This window comes from Peromyscus eremicus, chromosome 1 (genome assembly GCF_949786415.1).
Source record: "Peromyscus eremicus chromosome 1, PerEre_H2_v1, whole genome shotgun sequence".
In the NCBI taxonomy this organism is placed as follows: Eukaryota; Metazoa; Chordata; class Mammalia; order Rodentia; family Cricetidae; genus Peromyscus; species Peromyscus eremicus.
The window spans coordinates 169,701,595-169,715,499 of record NC_081416.1 but is presented as its reverse complement, the minus strand read 5'-3'; the positions used below and the strand labels follow the sequence as shown (position 1 = coordinate 169,715,499).

General features: G+C 54.6%; 1 protein-coding gene across 1 annotated transcript; it reads right to left on the bottom strand.

Annotated features, from left to right (window-relative positions):
- Positions 1–4,184: 4,184 nt before the first annotated feature.
- Ceacam16 (CEA cell adhesion molecule 16, tectorial membrane component) lies at positions 4,185–13,678 on the bottom strand. The gene is made up of 5 exons (XM_059246555.1): positions 13,642–13,678; positions 10,863–11,210; positions 10,148–10,423; positions 8,152–8,430; positions 4,185–6,013 (listed from the first exon to the last, which is right to left on the bottom strand). Exons 1-5 carry the CDS (start codon positions 13,676–13,678, stop codon positions 5,679–5,681), a joined length of 1,275 nt encoding a protein of 424 aa, XP_059102538.1. The 3' UTR covers positions 4,185–5,678.
- Between the last annotated feature and the right edge of the window lie 227 nt (positions 13,679–13,905).

Sequence of the window (13,905 nt, the reverse complement as noted above, 5' to 3'; positions counted from 1 at the left end):
GAGGGTGTCAGGTCTTAGAGTTACAGACAGTTGTGAGCCGCCATGTGGGTGCTGGGAATTGAACCCGGGTCTTCTGAATGAGCAGCCAGTGCTCTTAACCACTGAACTGTCTCTCTCCAGGCCTGATGTGTGTATTTTTTAGTAAACACTTAGGAGCTTTGGGAAGTGGAGCCCCTATCAAACGGAAGCTTGTAGGGTGGAGTCAGAATCTTCATCAAGATCACAGGTCCTAGAAGCTGTTGGGGCTAATATTGTGGTTCCAAGAGCTCACAGTAATTCAGGGTTGTTATTGTCTTGGGAGGTAGAACGAGTGGTTTTCACGACAAGTCTATTAAGTACTACACAAAATGAGGCAGACTTTCATATGTGGGAAGAGGCGTGGCAGAAACACATATTATTATTGTTGTTTTCTCCCCCTCTCCTGGGGATGGAACCCAAGGACTCATACTAGGCAAGGTGCTCTACCACTGAGCCACATCCCCAGCCCCTCACTGAGGGATTCTAGGCAGAGGCTCTACCACTGAGCCACACCCCCAGCCCCTCACTGAGGGATTCTAGGCAGGGGCTCTACCACTGAGCCACACCCCCAGCCCCTCACTGAGGGATTCTAGGCAGGGGCTCTACCACTAGGAGCTATACCCTCAGCCTTAGACAAATGTGTTTGCCTGTGGCTAAAGGTAAATACCTTATTCCGGGTCGTGAACGTTACTGACAGTACTCGGGGAGGGTTCCTTTTTGTACATTTATAGCTTCTTCGGTCTTAGGAGGTAAGTGCTATTTCCCCAGCAGAGCTGAGTTTTGGTGTTTATCTGTCTACTTCATTGCCCTGCACTGCCTCAGGAGGGACTGGAAACACTGACCTGCGCCCCTGCCAGGAGTTGTGGGAACTAAAAAAGCTGGCGCAAGGTTTACCATACTTTCAGCCCTGGGTTTCTTCACTGTGAGACAGAATTGACAGCAACCACGCATAAAGGATGTTATAGGAGCTGGTGAGGTAAAAGGACACCCTGGCTAGGTGGCACAAAAAAGCCAGAATCCCAGAACTTGGGAGATTAAGGTGGCAGGGTCAAAAGTCCTATACCATCTTGGTCTATATGTTAAGAACCTGCCTCAAGAAAAACAAATGAAATGGTGGACTGTGCTGGGGGTGTGGCTCAGTGGTGGGCCCCCTGCCTAGAATCCCCCAGTGAGGGACTGGGGGTATGGCTCAGTGGTAAAGCTCCTGCCTAGAATCCCCCAGTGAGGGGCTGGGAATGTGGCTCAGGGGTAGAGCCTCTGCCTAGAATCCCCCAGTGAGGGGCTGGGGGTATGGCTCAGGAGTAGAGCCCCTGCCTAGAATCCCCCAGTGAGGGGCTGGGAATGTGGCTCAGGGGTAGAGCCTCTGCCTAGAATCCCCCAGTGTTGGGCTGGGGGCGTGGCTCAGTGGTAGAGCCCCTGCCTAGAATCCCCCAGTGAGGGGCTGGGGGTATGGCTCAGGGGTAGAGCCCCTGCCTAGAATCCCCCAAGGAGGGGCTGGGAATGTGGCTCAGGAGTAGAGTCTCTGCCTAGAATCCCCCAGTGAGGGGCTGGGGTGTGGCTCAGTGGTAGAGCCCCTGCCTAGAATCCCCCAAGGAGGGGCTGGGAATGTGGCTCAGGAGTAGAGTCTCTGCCTAGAATCCCCCAGTGAGGGGCTGGGGTGTGGCTCAGTGGTAGAGGCCCTGCCTAGAATCCCCCAGTGAGGGGCTGGGAATGTGGCTCAGGGGTAGAGCCTCTGCCTAGAATCCCCCAGTGAGGGGCTGGGGATGTGGCTCAGTGGTAGAGCCACTGCCTAGAATCCCCCAGTGAGGGGCTGGGGTGTGGCTCAGTGGTAGAGCCCCTGCCTAAAATCCCCCAGTGAGGGGCTGGGGTGTGGCTCAGTGGTAGAGCCCCTGCCTAGAATCCCCCAAGGAGGGGCTGGGAATGTGGCTCAGGAGTAGAGTCTCTGCCTAGAATCCCCCAGTGAGTGGCTGGGGTGTGGCTCAGTGGTAGAGCCCCTGCCTAGAATCCCCCAAGGAGGGGCTGGGAATGTGGCTCAGGAGTAGAGTCTCTGCCTAGAATCCCCCAGTGAGGGGCTGGGGTGTGGCTCAGTGGTAGAGCCCCTGCCTAGAATCCCCCAGTGAGGGGCTGGGGTGTGGCTCAGTGGTAGAGCCCCTGCCTAGAATCCCCCAGTGAGGGGCTGGGGTGTGGCTCAGTGGTGGAGCCCCTGCCTAGAATCCCTCAGTGAGGAGCTGGGGGTGTGGATCAGTGGTAGAGCCCCTGCCTAGAATCCCCCAATGAGGGGCTGGGGTGTGGCTCAGTGGTAGAGCCCCTGCCTAGAATCCCCCAGTGAGGGGCTGGGGTGTGGCTCAGTGGTAGAGCCCCTGCCTAGAATCCCCCAGTGAGGGGCTGGGGGTGTGGCTCGGTGGTAGAGCCCCTGCCTAGAATCCCCCAATGAGGGGCTGGGGTGTGGCTCAGTGGTAGAGAGCTTGTCTAGTCTTCACAAGGTCTTAGGTTCATTCCTCAACAATGAAAAATAAAACTAACCACATTATTCTCATTATTATCCTTTTGCGGGTTTGGAATCCAGAGCTAAGTGCCCTTCACCACAAAACCTATCTCATGGTGATTGTCGTTTATTTCGTGGACTGTAAATGAAGGACACTGTACTGATTTGAGATGGCGCCTAGAGATGCCTAGAGGGATGTGTGACTTGGTCATGGGGACACCTGAGCCTCCTTGTACCAGGGACACAAAATCTAGCTTGACCTAGAAACTTTAGAGGTCTCCCTCTCCCTCTCTCCTTCCCTCGCTCTACCCCTCCTGCTGGCCTAATTAGGCATCCACCCCTCACACAATGCCCAGTCCACCCAGCCTCAGCAGGCATCCCTGGTTCCCCAGGCTTTCTGGGTCCTGGTAATTGGCTGAGCTTCTTACCCTCTTGGCTGTAGGTGCAAGAGGCCGTTTTGTCCAGCTGGGGAGGCAGAATTTTCAACCCAGCAAAGCAGAGGCTGCCATCTTCCCACCTGACCAGTGATGACATCATTTGGAGGCATCAACACACCCAAGGGAAAGACTACACTTCCCAGAATCCCTTGCAACCAAGAAGCCTACAGCCATTTGGGCCCTTGAGATGACTGAGAAACTCAAAGTCTTAAGCTAAGGAAGATTAAGCAGGAAGGTAGAAAGTTCAGTCGCTGATGACTGTGTGGGGATTCCACTCAACAGTGTACTTCTGAGAATTTTTAAAAATACGTGAGACAAGTATTTCTATATCCATGTAATGTACTCCTAAAATATCGGCCCTCTTTTTTTTTTTTTTTTTTTTTTAATCTCTCTGTCCTTTTTTAAAAATTTTGAGATATAGTCTCGTGTAAGCCAGGCATAGATATGGTCTCGTTGCATAGACTGGCCTGTTCCTTGAACTCCTGATCCTCCTGCCTCCAGCTCTGCTGGCATTACGGGCATGCACCACCACGATCATTGCGTTCTTGATGAGGTCTAGAAGGTGCAGGACAGCCGCTTGAGACATACCGTTCTCTAAGGGGAAGCAGGCCTGCCTTAGGGCAAGGGTGAGGGCAGGAGTTAGTTACCCAGAGAAGAGGGTCTTCCCCTACTCCACACTTTTTGACTTTTTTGTACCCAGAGAGGTCTGGCTCTTGTCCCCCCTTGGGGAGCAGGACACCCCTCCATGTGACCTGCAGACTGTGCAAAAGCCCCAGGCCCTGCCCTGGAACAGAGAGGGCATGTGCCTAAGGTGCACATGCTCCCATCCTGGGCATGCTCTGGGGTGGGAACCAAAGCAAGGGGCGGGAGCTGCACTTGACCCGGCTAGCGGCGGTGGAAGGAGAGGCCAACAACCATGTGCGATCATCCAGACGTTTATGGACTGGGCAGCTCTCCCACAGCTCGGCGCTAAATCTAGATGGAGGCAGGATGGCGGGACCGCGGCCTGCATCCGTGCTGCAGGTGAGCGGTCCTGGGCTCAAGGGTGGATGCGGGAAGATGCTGCCAGAGCGCGTTCCTCCCCAGGTCTCAGCGGCCTGCGCTGTGGCGGCTGCTGCGGCGGTGGTGGTTACTCCAGGGCTGTGCAGAAGGACCGGGGCGGGGACAAGGAGGTTGTCAGTCAGCAGGAGGACCCTCCCGCGGCCCCGCCCACCGCGCCTCCCGCGGACCCCACCCGTCCCGCTCAGCCTGTGCCATGGTCTGGGGTCTGGTGGTGCAGGAAGGTAGACTGGTCCTCCAGCTGGACTGTGACAAAGGAGGCTGCAAAGGAATTCCCGGGCTCGGGAGTGCGCCTGCGCGAACCCAGACAGCCACTGGCTGGGTCCCCGACTGGTCCTGGCTCAGGAACTTTCTGTCTGAGTGTCTAGTCTGATGCGACCGGCAAGACTATAGACTGTCATTCTCCATCTGGGAGTACCTGTCCGGAGCACCTGCCCTAGTAACACGGCCTTGGAGATCTCTGGGAATTCCTAGTATGATGGAGACATGGCCTTTGATTGTGAGTTGACTGGCGGCTCCTAGTCTGACGGAAGAGACAATGTCCCTGTCTCTGATGGTGGAGACATGGCCCTGATTCTGGGAGCTCCCAGTCTGATGGAGGAGACATGGTCCCTGACTCTGGGAGCTCCCATTCTAAAGGAAGAGACATGGTTCTTGACTCTGGGAGCTCCCAGTTGGAAGAGACATGGTCTCTAACTCTGGGAGTTCCCAATCTGATGGAGGAGACACTGTCCCTGACTCTGATGGAGGAAATACGGCTTTTGATTCTGGAAGCTCCCAGTCTGATAGAGGAGACATGGTCCCTGACTCTGGAAGATCCCAGTCTGATGGAGGAGGCATGGTCTCTGACTCTGGGAGTTCCTGGTCTGATGGAGGAGACACTGTCCCTGACTCTGGGAGTCCCAGGTCTGATGGAGGAGATGCTGTCCCTGACTCTGGGAGATGCCAGTCTGATGGAGGAGGCATGGTCTCTGACTCTGGGAGTTCCCAGTCTGATGGAGGAGACACTGTCCCTGACTCTGGGAGTCCCAGGTCTGATGGAGGAGATGCTGTCCCTGACTCTGGGAGATCCCAGTCTGATGGAGGAGGCATGGTCTCTGACTCTGGGAGTTCCCGGTCTGATGGAGGAGACATCTTTGAGTCCGATGAAAGAGGCGTGGTTCTCTACTGTGGGAGCCCCCAGCCTGATGTGGGAGAGGTCGTTCCCAACAGAGAGCCCTATCTGACGGAGGAGACACACCTAGCAGCCTGCATCCTAGTGCATGTCATGCATTTCAGGTTGGGGGAGACGTGGTGTCTCAAGATGGAAACTTCTTGCCCATATGCCATGTCTCATGGGGGAGGAAAATACCTGCATTCACCCCAACTCCCCAGTGTGGTGGGAGAGGCTGGATCCCCGTGGTTTAGTTTCCACTCACCTGAGGAGAAAAGATGCCCACCCTCACACGACACCCCTATGTATAGCCTTCCATCTGGTGTATACCTTATTTGAACAAGGAGGCCTCGGTCTGCTGGAGGCCCCTCTACCCTTGGTGGACGTCATCGTTTGAGAGGCAAAGCAAGTGCCACATGGGGCCCCTCTGGTCAGATGGGAGAGGCACATGCCGTGTCCCTCAGGCTTGTGAGGGAGGAGGAGCCCACCTTTGGGACTGTGTCTCCACCCCCCCCCCCCATGCCGCTCACTCACGGGCCACCTGTAGTTCCACCTCCAATGTGTCGGTCTTGCCCTGCAGTGTGACCGTCTTGAGAGTGTAGCGTCCGGCATCCGTGAGGTTCAGCTTTTGCACCAGCAGTGAGCAGTTGGCGAAGCCCACCTCCCGGCCCGTGTGCGCTGGGCCAGCGATCCAGTTCCCCGATGGCAGCTGGCTGAGCAGTCGATTGGGCTCTGAGGCCGGTCCACGGTACCAGGCATAGACTAGCAGGTCCTTGGGGTAGCCCTGGACGGTCAGGGTCACATCCTGGCCCTCCGTTGGTTTAGTCGGTACAGGCACAATCATCATGGCCACAACTGCGGCTGGAGAGAGAACCACCACCACTATCAGCCAGGTCTGCCCTGGGCGTAGAGTGAAGTCCTCCCCCTCCCTTGGCCAGCTCCTCCAGGGACAGTGCTCCCCGTGAGGTGCTGTGGAGACAGAGGATGGAGGTGACTTCTTGGGTGATCACGTAGACTTTCTTTCTCAGTGGTGCTTGGCAGGGGCACATCTCCCCTATCTAGAGTTCAGCCTTGGGCGATGGTGCATGTTGTCCCTCCTATGAAATTGGGAGACCCTAGAGAATCTGGCCATGTCTCCTCCATCAGAATGGAAGCTTCTAAACTCTAGGGGCCATGCCTCCCCTATCAGGTTGGAAATCCCAGAAAATGTGGCTGTGTCTCCCCCATCAGATGTCTGGGACTATTCCCACAGCATGTTATTTTCTGTGAGAGCAGCAGACCCAAGAGTATGGGGGTGCAACTCCTCCATCAGATCAGAAGACTCTAGAGGGAAGAAGCTGAGCAACCTGTATTACATTAAAAATTCTCACAAGGTGTGACTTGTGTCTCCTCCATCAGATTGGGAAATTCTAGATTTTTTTTTTCCAGGCAAGTTCAGGACTCTAGAGTCTGGGAAGATGATTCCATTGGTTTAAGAATCCCTCCAAGGTGGGAGCCTCCATCTCCTCCATCAGACTAAGATTATTGTGGGTTATTAGAGTGGAACATTCTGATCAAGTTAGAGACCCCCAGAGTTGGGAATAACCATCTCAGAATTGTATTGTATCAGAAAATTTCCATAGAAAGTGGGGGGTTCATACTTCCCCACCAGATTTGGAGTCTTCCCAAAGTGGGACCTGTGTCTCCCCCATCAGACTAGGAATTTTAAAGTAAAGTAGTGTCGTGTCTCCCAATGACCTGGAAATTCTCCCAGGCTGTGCCTCCTCCCTTTGACTAGGGGGTTTTATGTCTCCTCCACCAGTGCCTGGGAGCCCTAAGAAGGTGAGGCATTCATTGCCTCTTCTCTTTGACTGGCAGCTCCCTCTGAGATCAGAGAAAGACCATGCCTCCTCCATCAGATCAGCTTGTTTCCCCGGGTGGGGTAATACCCATCTCTCTGTCCTCTCTCTCTCCCAGCACCTGCCACAGGATTTCTGGCAGCTTGGGAGGGAGCCATCTTGGGGGTGTTGCATCAGGTACACCCTGCACATACCTGCAGGCCTTGGACACCCCCATGTTGGCCCCGAGGTCATCTGGTCCACCCTGTCTCCAGCCAAGGCCCCTCACAGGTAACACAGGAGGCACACTTACCTTTGGGGCTGCCATCTTTGCTCTGCGTGAAAGAGGGGTCCATCCCCACCCTTTGCATGAGACCCAGCCTGTTAGTGGAGGAAGAAGGGAGGGAGGAGGGGGAGGACGATTCCCAGTGTCCCCAAGGGACAATGGACACTTGAGAAGAAACCCAGGTAGAATTATTAATGCTTTTTTTTTGGAGACAAGGTCTCATGTAGCCCAGACTGACTTCGAATGATGGCCTCAAACCCCTGATCCTCCTGCCTCTCAAACGCTGTGGGTATAGATGAATACTTGCATATCTGCTGTGAAATGAGGACTTGATGTTCAAAGTCACCATCCTTGGGGCATGAGCAGTGTTCCCTGGGGTCCCTCAATGCCCAGCGCCCCCCTCCCCCATACACATAGAACAGAGGCGTGAAGGCAGTGCCTCTGGCTGGGTTCCTTCGTTAGCTAACAACTGCCCACGGTTTCCCAGCTTTGGTGTGTGCGTGAGTGTGCGATTCGGGTCTGTGTGTCTTGGGTTGGGCAGGACTCTCAGCCTCCAGCGCCTTTTCTACCAACTGGGGTAATTACATGGAAGGACATGGACCCTGGTGTCCCACTCCGCCACCCCACAAGAAGGGGACATGGAGCTCCCTTATCACCCAGTCTAACCTCAAGGCAGAGGATATGATTCACCATTTATTTTCTACCTGACAGGCTTTGCCTGCCTCTTTTTGCACCTAGACAAGAGGGGCAATTCGATATGTCTGCCACCTTGTCATAACCCGGCCAATGAATGTGCTAGGAATCCAGTTATCTTCCAGGAAAACGGTGGCCCAGGCAGAAGAGGCCTGCGGGGCCTCTATAGAGAGCAGCTGGTCCTCAGGCGGGGGCTGACTCACCAGACAGCTTGACCACCACGGAGGCAGAGCCGGACAGCAGGGTCTTGGAGTTCTTAGCAATGCACGTGTATGTGCCCTCATGGGCCACAGTCATGCTGCTGATGTTTAGGTGATCCTGACCATTCTTCAAGGCCTTCCCGTTGAAGGCCCACATGTACTCTGGCTCAGGGCAGGATCGGGACACACACCACAGGGTAAGGGACGTGTTGAAGTCCACTTTAATGGTGCAGCCTGTCCGGGTGGTGGAATCTTGGAGGATAGCCACGCGTTCAGGGCCGACTGTAGGGCAGGAGGGAGAGACACAGGACGGACAGGGGTGGGCTGGGAGGGGACAGAGGCATGCAACCTGGGTCTTCTTGTTTACCAGATTGGGTCCCTGGGGCTGGCGGGGCTGAGTACAGGGGAGAAAGAACTGGAGACTTTCCTGACCACATCTTGATCTCTAACGCACTCTGTGATCTTGAGACTCACTTCCCCTCCCACAAGAACCCAAAACTCAGGGTTTTTTTCATCTGTGAAAAAGAATGTGTGGAGCCAGGCAGTGGCTTTTGATCCCAGCACTCAGGAGGCAGAGGCAGGTGGATCTCTGAGTTCAAGGCCAGCCTAGTCTACAGCCTGAGTTCCAAGACAGCCAGGGCTACATGGAGAAACCCTGTCTCAAAACAAAACAAACAAAACAATCTATGTTTTATGTTTTAGGATTCTCAGGCCCTAGAGATCTGTGTGTCTAAGATTCTAGAGCAGTGATTCTCAACCTTCCTAATGCTGTGACACTTCAATACAGTTCCTCATGTTGTGCCCACCCTCAACCATAACATTATTTTCTTTGCTACTTCGTAACTGTAATTTTGCTACTGTTATGAATTGTAATGAATATCTGTGTTTTCTGATGGCCTTAGGCGGCCCCTGTGAAAGGGTTGTTGGACCCTAATGGGGTTGTGACCCACAAATTGAGAACCACTGATCTAGACTCTGTGGCGCTATAAATTGGTTCTAGGATACTGTTTCAGCTGGTGGTATTTCTAGGCTTTTCTGTCTAGACCCCGGAGCCTTGCCTCTGCGTCTAGAGTTTCTAGTATCTGGAATCCTCTGGTTGTAGGATTTTATACAGTTCAGTTTTTATACACCAGCTTGATTTTTTTTAATTAATTTTTTTTTTTTTGAGACAGAGCCTCATTATGTAGCCCTGGCTGGTCTCGAACTCACAACGATTCTCCCGCCTGTACTTCTTGGATTAAAAGGGTGGTCCACCACGCCCTGGGCATCTCAGTGATTCGTTTTCTCAGGATTCCACGTCACACGACTGCTGCCCCAGGAACTATTACTATGCGCTTCTGTGATGAGCTTTTGTGATGTCCCCTCTGAGCCCTGAGTCCTGGTGACGTTATCCCCCACCCTTTCGAATCCAAACATCCCTGTGTCTGTTTGGTCATTTTATTTAGGGATCTTTTTCTTTTTTCTTTTCTGACAGGGCCTCATGTAGCCCAGGCTGGCCTTGAAATCAGTATGCACCTTATAAGGACCAGAACTGTCTCTACTTCCCTAACGCTAGGATTATAGATTTACATTAACATGATCAGTTTGTAGTTCTTCAGACAGAACCCAGGGCTTAGTGCATGTCAGACAAGTGTCCTAACAGCTCAGCTATACCCCAGCCTTCCTGGCCACATACACCCCCCTCCACCTTTTTTTTTTTTTTTTTTTTTTTTTTTTTTTTTTTTGAGACAAATCTTGTTACCTAACCCAGCTGCCTTGATGGCGATCTTCTCTCTACCTGTGGATTCCTTGATATGGCAGGTGCATGGTCCTCGCTCATCTACATCGACCTGACATTATCAGCCACAATCTGTACTTCATGAAGTGACCGGTCAAGTGTGTTTTAAGAGGGACCCTTGCTTCCTCCCCAGCCTGCTTGCTGTGGGACTGTGGACTCCTTCTCTTGGCCTCAGTTTCCCCATTTGTGAGATGCGGATCCCGGGTGCCTCGGAAGACTCACAGTAGACGGTCAGGTTCAGGGGCTCGCTGCGGCTGACACTGACCGGGTTCCACAGCTCGCACTGGTAGGCGCCCGCCTCCTCCCTGCGGATGCCATGACGGGTCAGCATCCTGCCATCGGGGGACAGGCCCAGGCGGACAGCAACGGGCAGAGCGTCACCGTTGAAGAACCAGCGGACCTCAGCCGGGCTGGGGCTGCTGCACACGAGGCGAAGGGTGTCCCTGCGCTCCACCAGAGCAGTGTCGTTGGCCATGACCGTGGGAGGGGCCAGGATCTCTATGAGGGGGAGCGAGAGACAGAGGGGGAGGGGAGGGGCACCTCCTGTCCCCGGGGCAAGAAGCACCGCCACGCTGTGCTTCTGTACCCCCAGCCATAGGGACAAAGAATGGCTTTAGAAGACAGATATCACCACCCTGGAAGCCAGAATGGAGAAGGTGAGCATTTTCGTGTTATTTTAGGCATCCCTCCCCCCCTACACACACCCTGTTTTAAGATGCTGGCAAGATGGCTCCGTGGGTCAAAGCACTCGCCACGCAACCTGACGACCTGAGTTGGACCCCTGGGTCCCACATGGTGGGAGGGAAGAACTGACTCTCCCAAGTTGTCCTCTGACCTCCACATGTGTGTTTGTGACACACAAACAATGCTCGGGTACATCAAAGGAGGGGTGAGGAGGAGGGTGGGAAGCCCCGGATGGGTTGCAGGGGTGGCTCACCGTAGACCTGCACGTGTCCGTAGCCCACCTCTGTCTGAAACTGCCTGTTAAGGGTCTGTATGATATAGGTGCCTGTGTGTCCAGGCAGGGCACCGTGGATAGCCAGGCTGCCATCGGGGCGCACAGCTTCCCGCCCGGTGTGGGCCGGTCCAGGCGTCTCGTCACCAGTGCTGACAATGTAACTGGCCACCAGGAAGGTCAGGCTGAGCGTGGGCCCTGCGTACCAATTGTAGGCCAGCAGTTCCCCGGAGAGCCCGCGGACCACCAGCGTGACATTGTCCCCCTCTGCGGGTTGGGCAGGCTCAGGGGTGATGGAGATCTCAGCCCCGGTGAGGTTCAGCATCCAGGCTGAGAAAGAACAGAAGGGGCAGGTTGGATCTGGTAGGATTGACTTGTCACCTCGGTTGACAGGAGTTGACTGGTTCGGAGGTGACATCCCCAGTGTCTACAAGGTCAGACACAAGCAAGATTTGTGCCTCCCATGCCCACACTTCCCCCTGGGATAGAACCTAGGGCCTCATCCATGTCCCTCACTGGGGGGTTCTAGGCAGGGGCTCTACCACTGAGCCACGCCCCAGCCCCTCACTGGGGGATTCTAGGCAGGGGCTCTACCACTGAGCCACACCCCCAGCCCCTCACTGGGGGATTCTAGGCAGGGGCTCTACCACTGAGCCACACCCCAGCCCCTCACTGGGGGATTCTAGGCAGGGGCTCTACCACTGAGCCACACCCCAGCCCCTCACTGGGGGATTCTAGGCAGGGGCTCTACCACTGAGCCACACCCTCAGTCCCTCACTGGGGGATTCTAGGCAAATATCCTGCTACTGACCCCAGCTCCCACTTGTAACCCTCTGGCCCTCCACATCTCAGTCACCTAATTTTGAGCAGGGAGTGGAGTCTGAACTTTCCTATGTGATGGAGAAGGTTTGTCTGGAAGTCCTGATCTTCCTGCCTCAGTCTCTCAGTGCTGGGGTTCAGGGCTGTTCCAACAGGCCAGGCTCTGAACACCCGAGTATTCGTGGAGTCTGTCTGCAAAGCTCTATGTAGCAACCTCTTCCTGCACATACCTCCATTTTCTCAAGGTTGGTGATACAAAGGAGAATTCTACACCCTATGCCACCCAGCCTGGCATCTTGCACCCAGCAAGTGCATGGCCAGTGCTCTGCAGAATGGGACGAGGAGGCTTCCCATGAGAGGCACCAGGGTGAGACTCGATCAGGCCCCTGGGCTCATGTGGTCAGCTGAGTCTGTGACCTCACGCTAACATCAGGGGCTCCCTAAGTCTTTCACCCAATCCGGGGGTACTTCCTCTGTGTGCACAAGGGTCTCCACGTAGAGAGCAGAGATCTGTGGAATCCCTCCTTCCCTTTCTCTTTCCTTCTTCCTTTCTATAGTCTGTCCTCCATCCCCCAGGTATCCCATGCTGGCCTCAACATATCGCAGAGGATGGCCTTGAACTTCTGATCTCTCTGCCTTCACCTCCTGAGTGCTGGGTGTCTGGACACGTATCACCACACCCAGTTTATGCTGTGCTGGGGATCAAACCCAGTGCTTCCCCCCCCCCCTCAGAGCCACACCCCCAGCCTCCTCCACCCCTTCTCCGCAAACAGACAAGTCCCAACCAGTAGGGCTGGTCCTGGCTGCTTCCTTCTTATCTGTGCTTGGCTCGCTCACATGGCGGCCCTGGTGTTTCTCACATGACACACACTTGCAGGCCTGGCCTGGTTTCCAGTCCCTTCCTGGTTGGGAGAAAGTGGGTGACAGGTTCTGGGCTTAGGGCAAATGCCACTATGTGTTGTGAGACCCTAGCCAGCAAGTCACCTCTTCGAGGACTGGTTTTCCTCTCTAGGAAGTCGGGCCACCAGTGACCATCCCTCTCAGGGTGGATATAACAAGTGAAAAAGATTCGAAGTAGGTAAACAGCAGACATTAGTTGGTCCTCCTTCTAAGGGCACTAGATAGAACGATCCTGTCAGCGAGGCCCATTTACAGCTAAGTAAACTGAGTCTGAGGGTACAGCAGCAAAAACCAAGCATGGTGGTCAAACTCAGGAAGCTGAGGCACGAGGATTGTCTCAAGTTTGAGAAGACCCTGTCTCAACAACAACAACCGAAAGACTTCATGAGTCCTGGGCCTGGTGACACACACTTTTAATCTCAGCACCCAGGAGGCAGAGGAAGGTAGATCTCTGAGGGTTCAAAGCCAGCCTGGTCTACAGAGCAAGTTCCAGGTTAGCCAGGGCAACAGTGAGACCCTGTCTCAAAAACAAAAGACAACATAAAGTTGCTGGGGGTGTAGTTCAGTTTGTAGAGTGCTTGTTTAGCAAGCAGGGAGCCCTGGGTTCAATCCCCAGCACATAAACCTGGCATGATGGCACATACCTGTAATCTCAACACTAGGGAGATGGAGGCAGAAGGACTGGAAGTTCAAGGTCATCCTCAACTACAAAGTAAGTTTAAGGCCAACCTGGGCTATAGGAGACCTTACCTCAAAAGCACCTAAACCAAGCCCAACCAAGGGGAGTTTGGAATCCCTGCCACTGGTCAACTTGCTTTGCTCAGGCTGTGGGACCCTCTAAAGCCCCCCTGCTGACATCTCTCCATGGCAATCTCCAGGCCTCCCCTCAAGAGCAAACTGCCCCAGAGTGAAGCAAAGTTGCATGCTGGACATCTGGCTCACACCTTCCCTCCCTCCAGCAGGGGTTCCTCTCTGTCTTTAGCCCTTGGAGGTGCAGGGAGTGGGCTGAGGGTCTGGGGGGTGGGGGACCCTTCTCGCTCACCACTGAGGAAGAGCCAGCTGCGCCGGGCCAGTGCCATCTTTCAACCCAGGTTGATGTCGCAGATGGTTGGTGGCGATGGCGTTCCAGTCTCAGAGGCCCTTCCTGGTTGAGGCTTGCCTCGGTCTGCCACTGGACCTGGGATCGGTCGGCAATTTGGAACCGGGGCGGATCACCGGAATTTGGAGGGATCGAGTCACAGAGGATCTGGGGCCCTGTTTGGGCACCGGGATGGGTGTGGTAAGCACCGGCCAAGGGCCATGACCT

Coding starts and splice junctions, on each gene's coding strand:
- Ceacam16 (XM_059246555.1), bottom strand. CDS start 13,678: ATGGCACTGGCCCGGCGCAGCTGGCTCTTCCTCAGTG. Junction 11,211..13,641: donor CAGCTGGCTCTTCCTCAGTG/GTGAGCGAGAAG, acceptor GTTCTTTCTCAG/CCTGGATGCTGAACCTCACC. Junction 8,431..10,147: donor CCTGAACCTGACCGTCTACT/GTGAGTCTTCCG, acceptor CCTGCCCTACAG/TCGGCCCTGAACGCGTGGCT.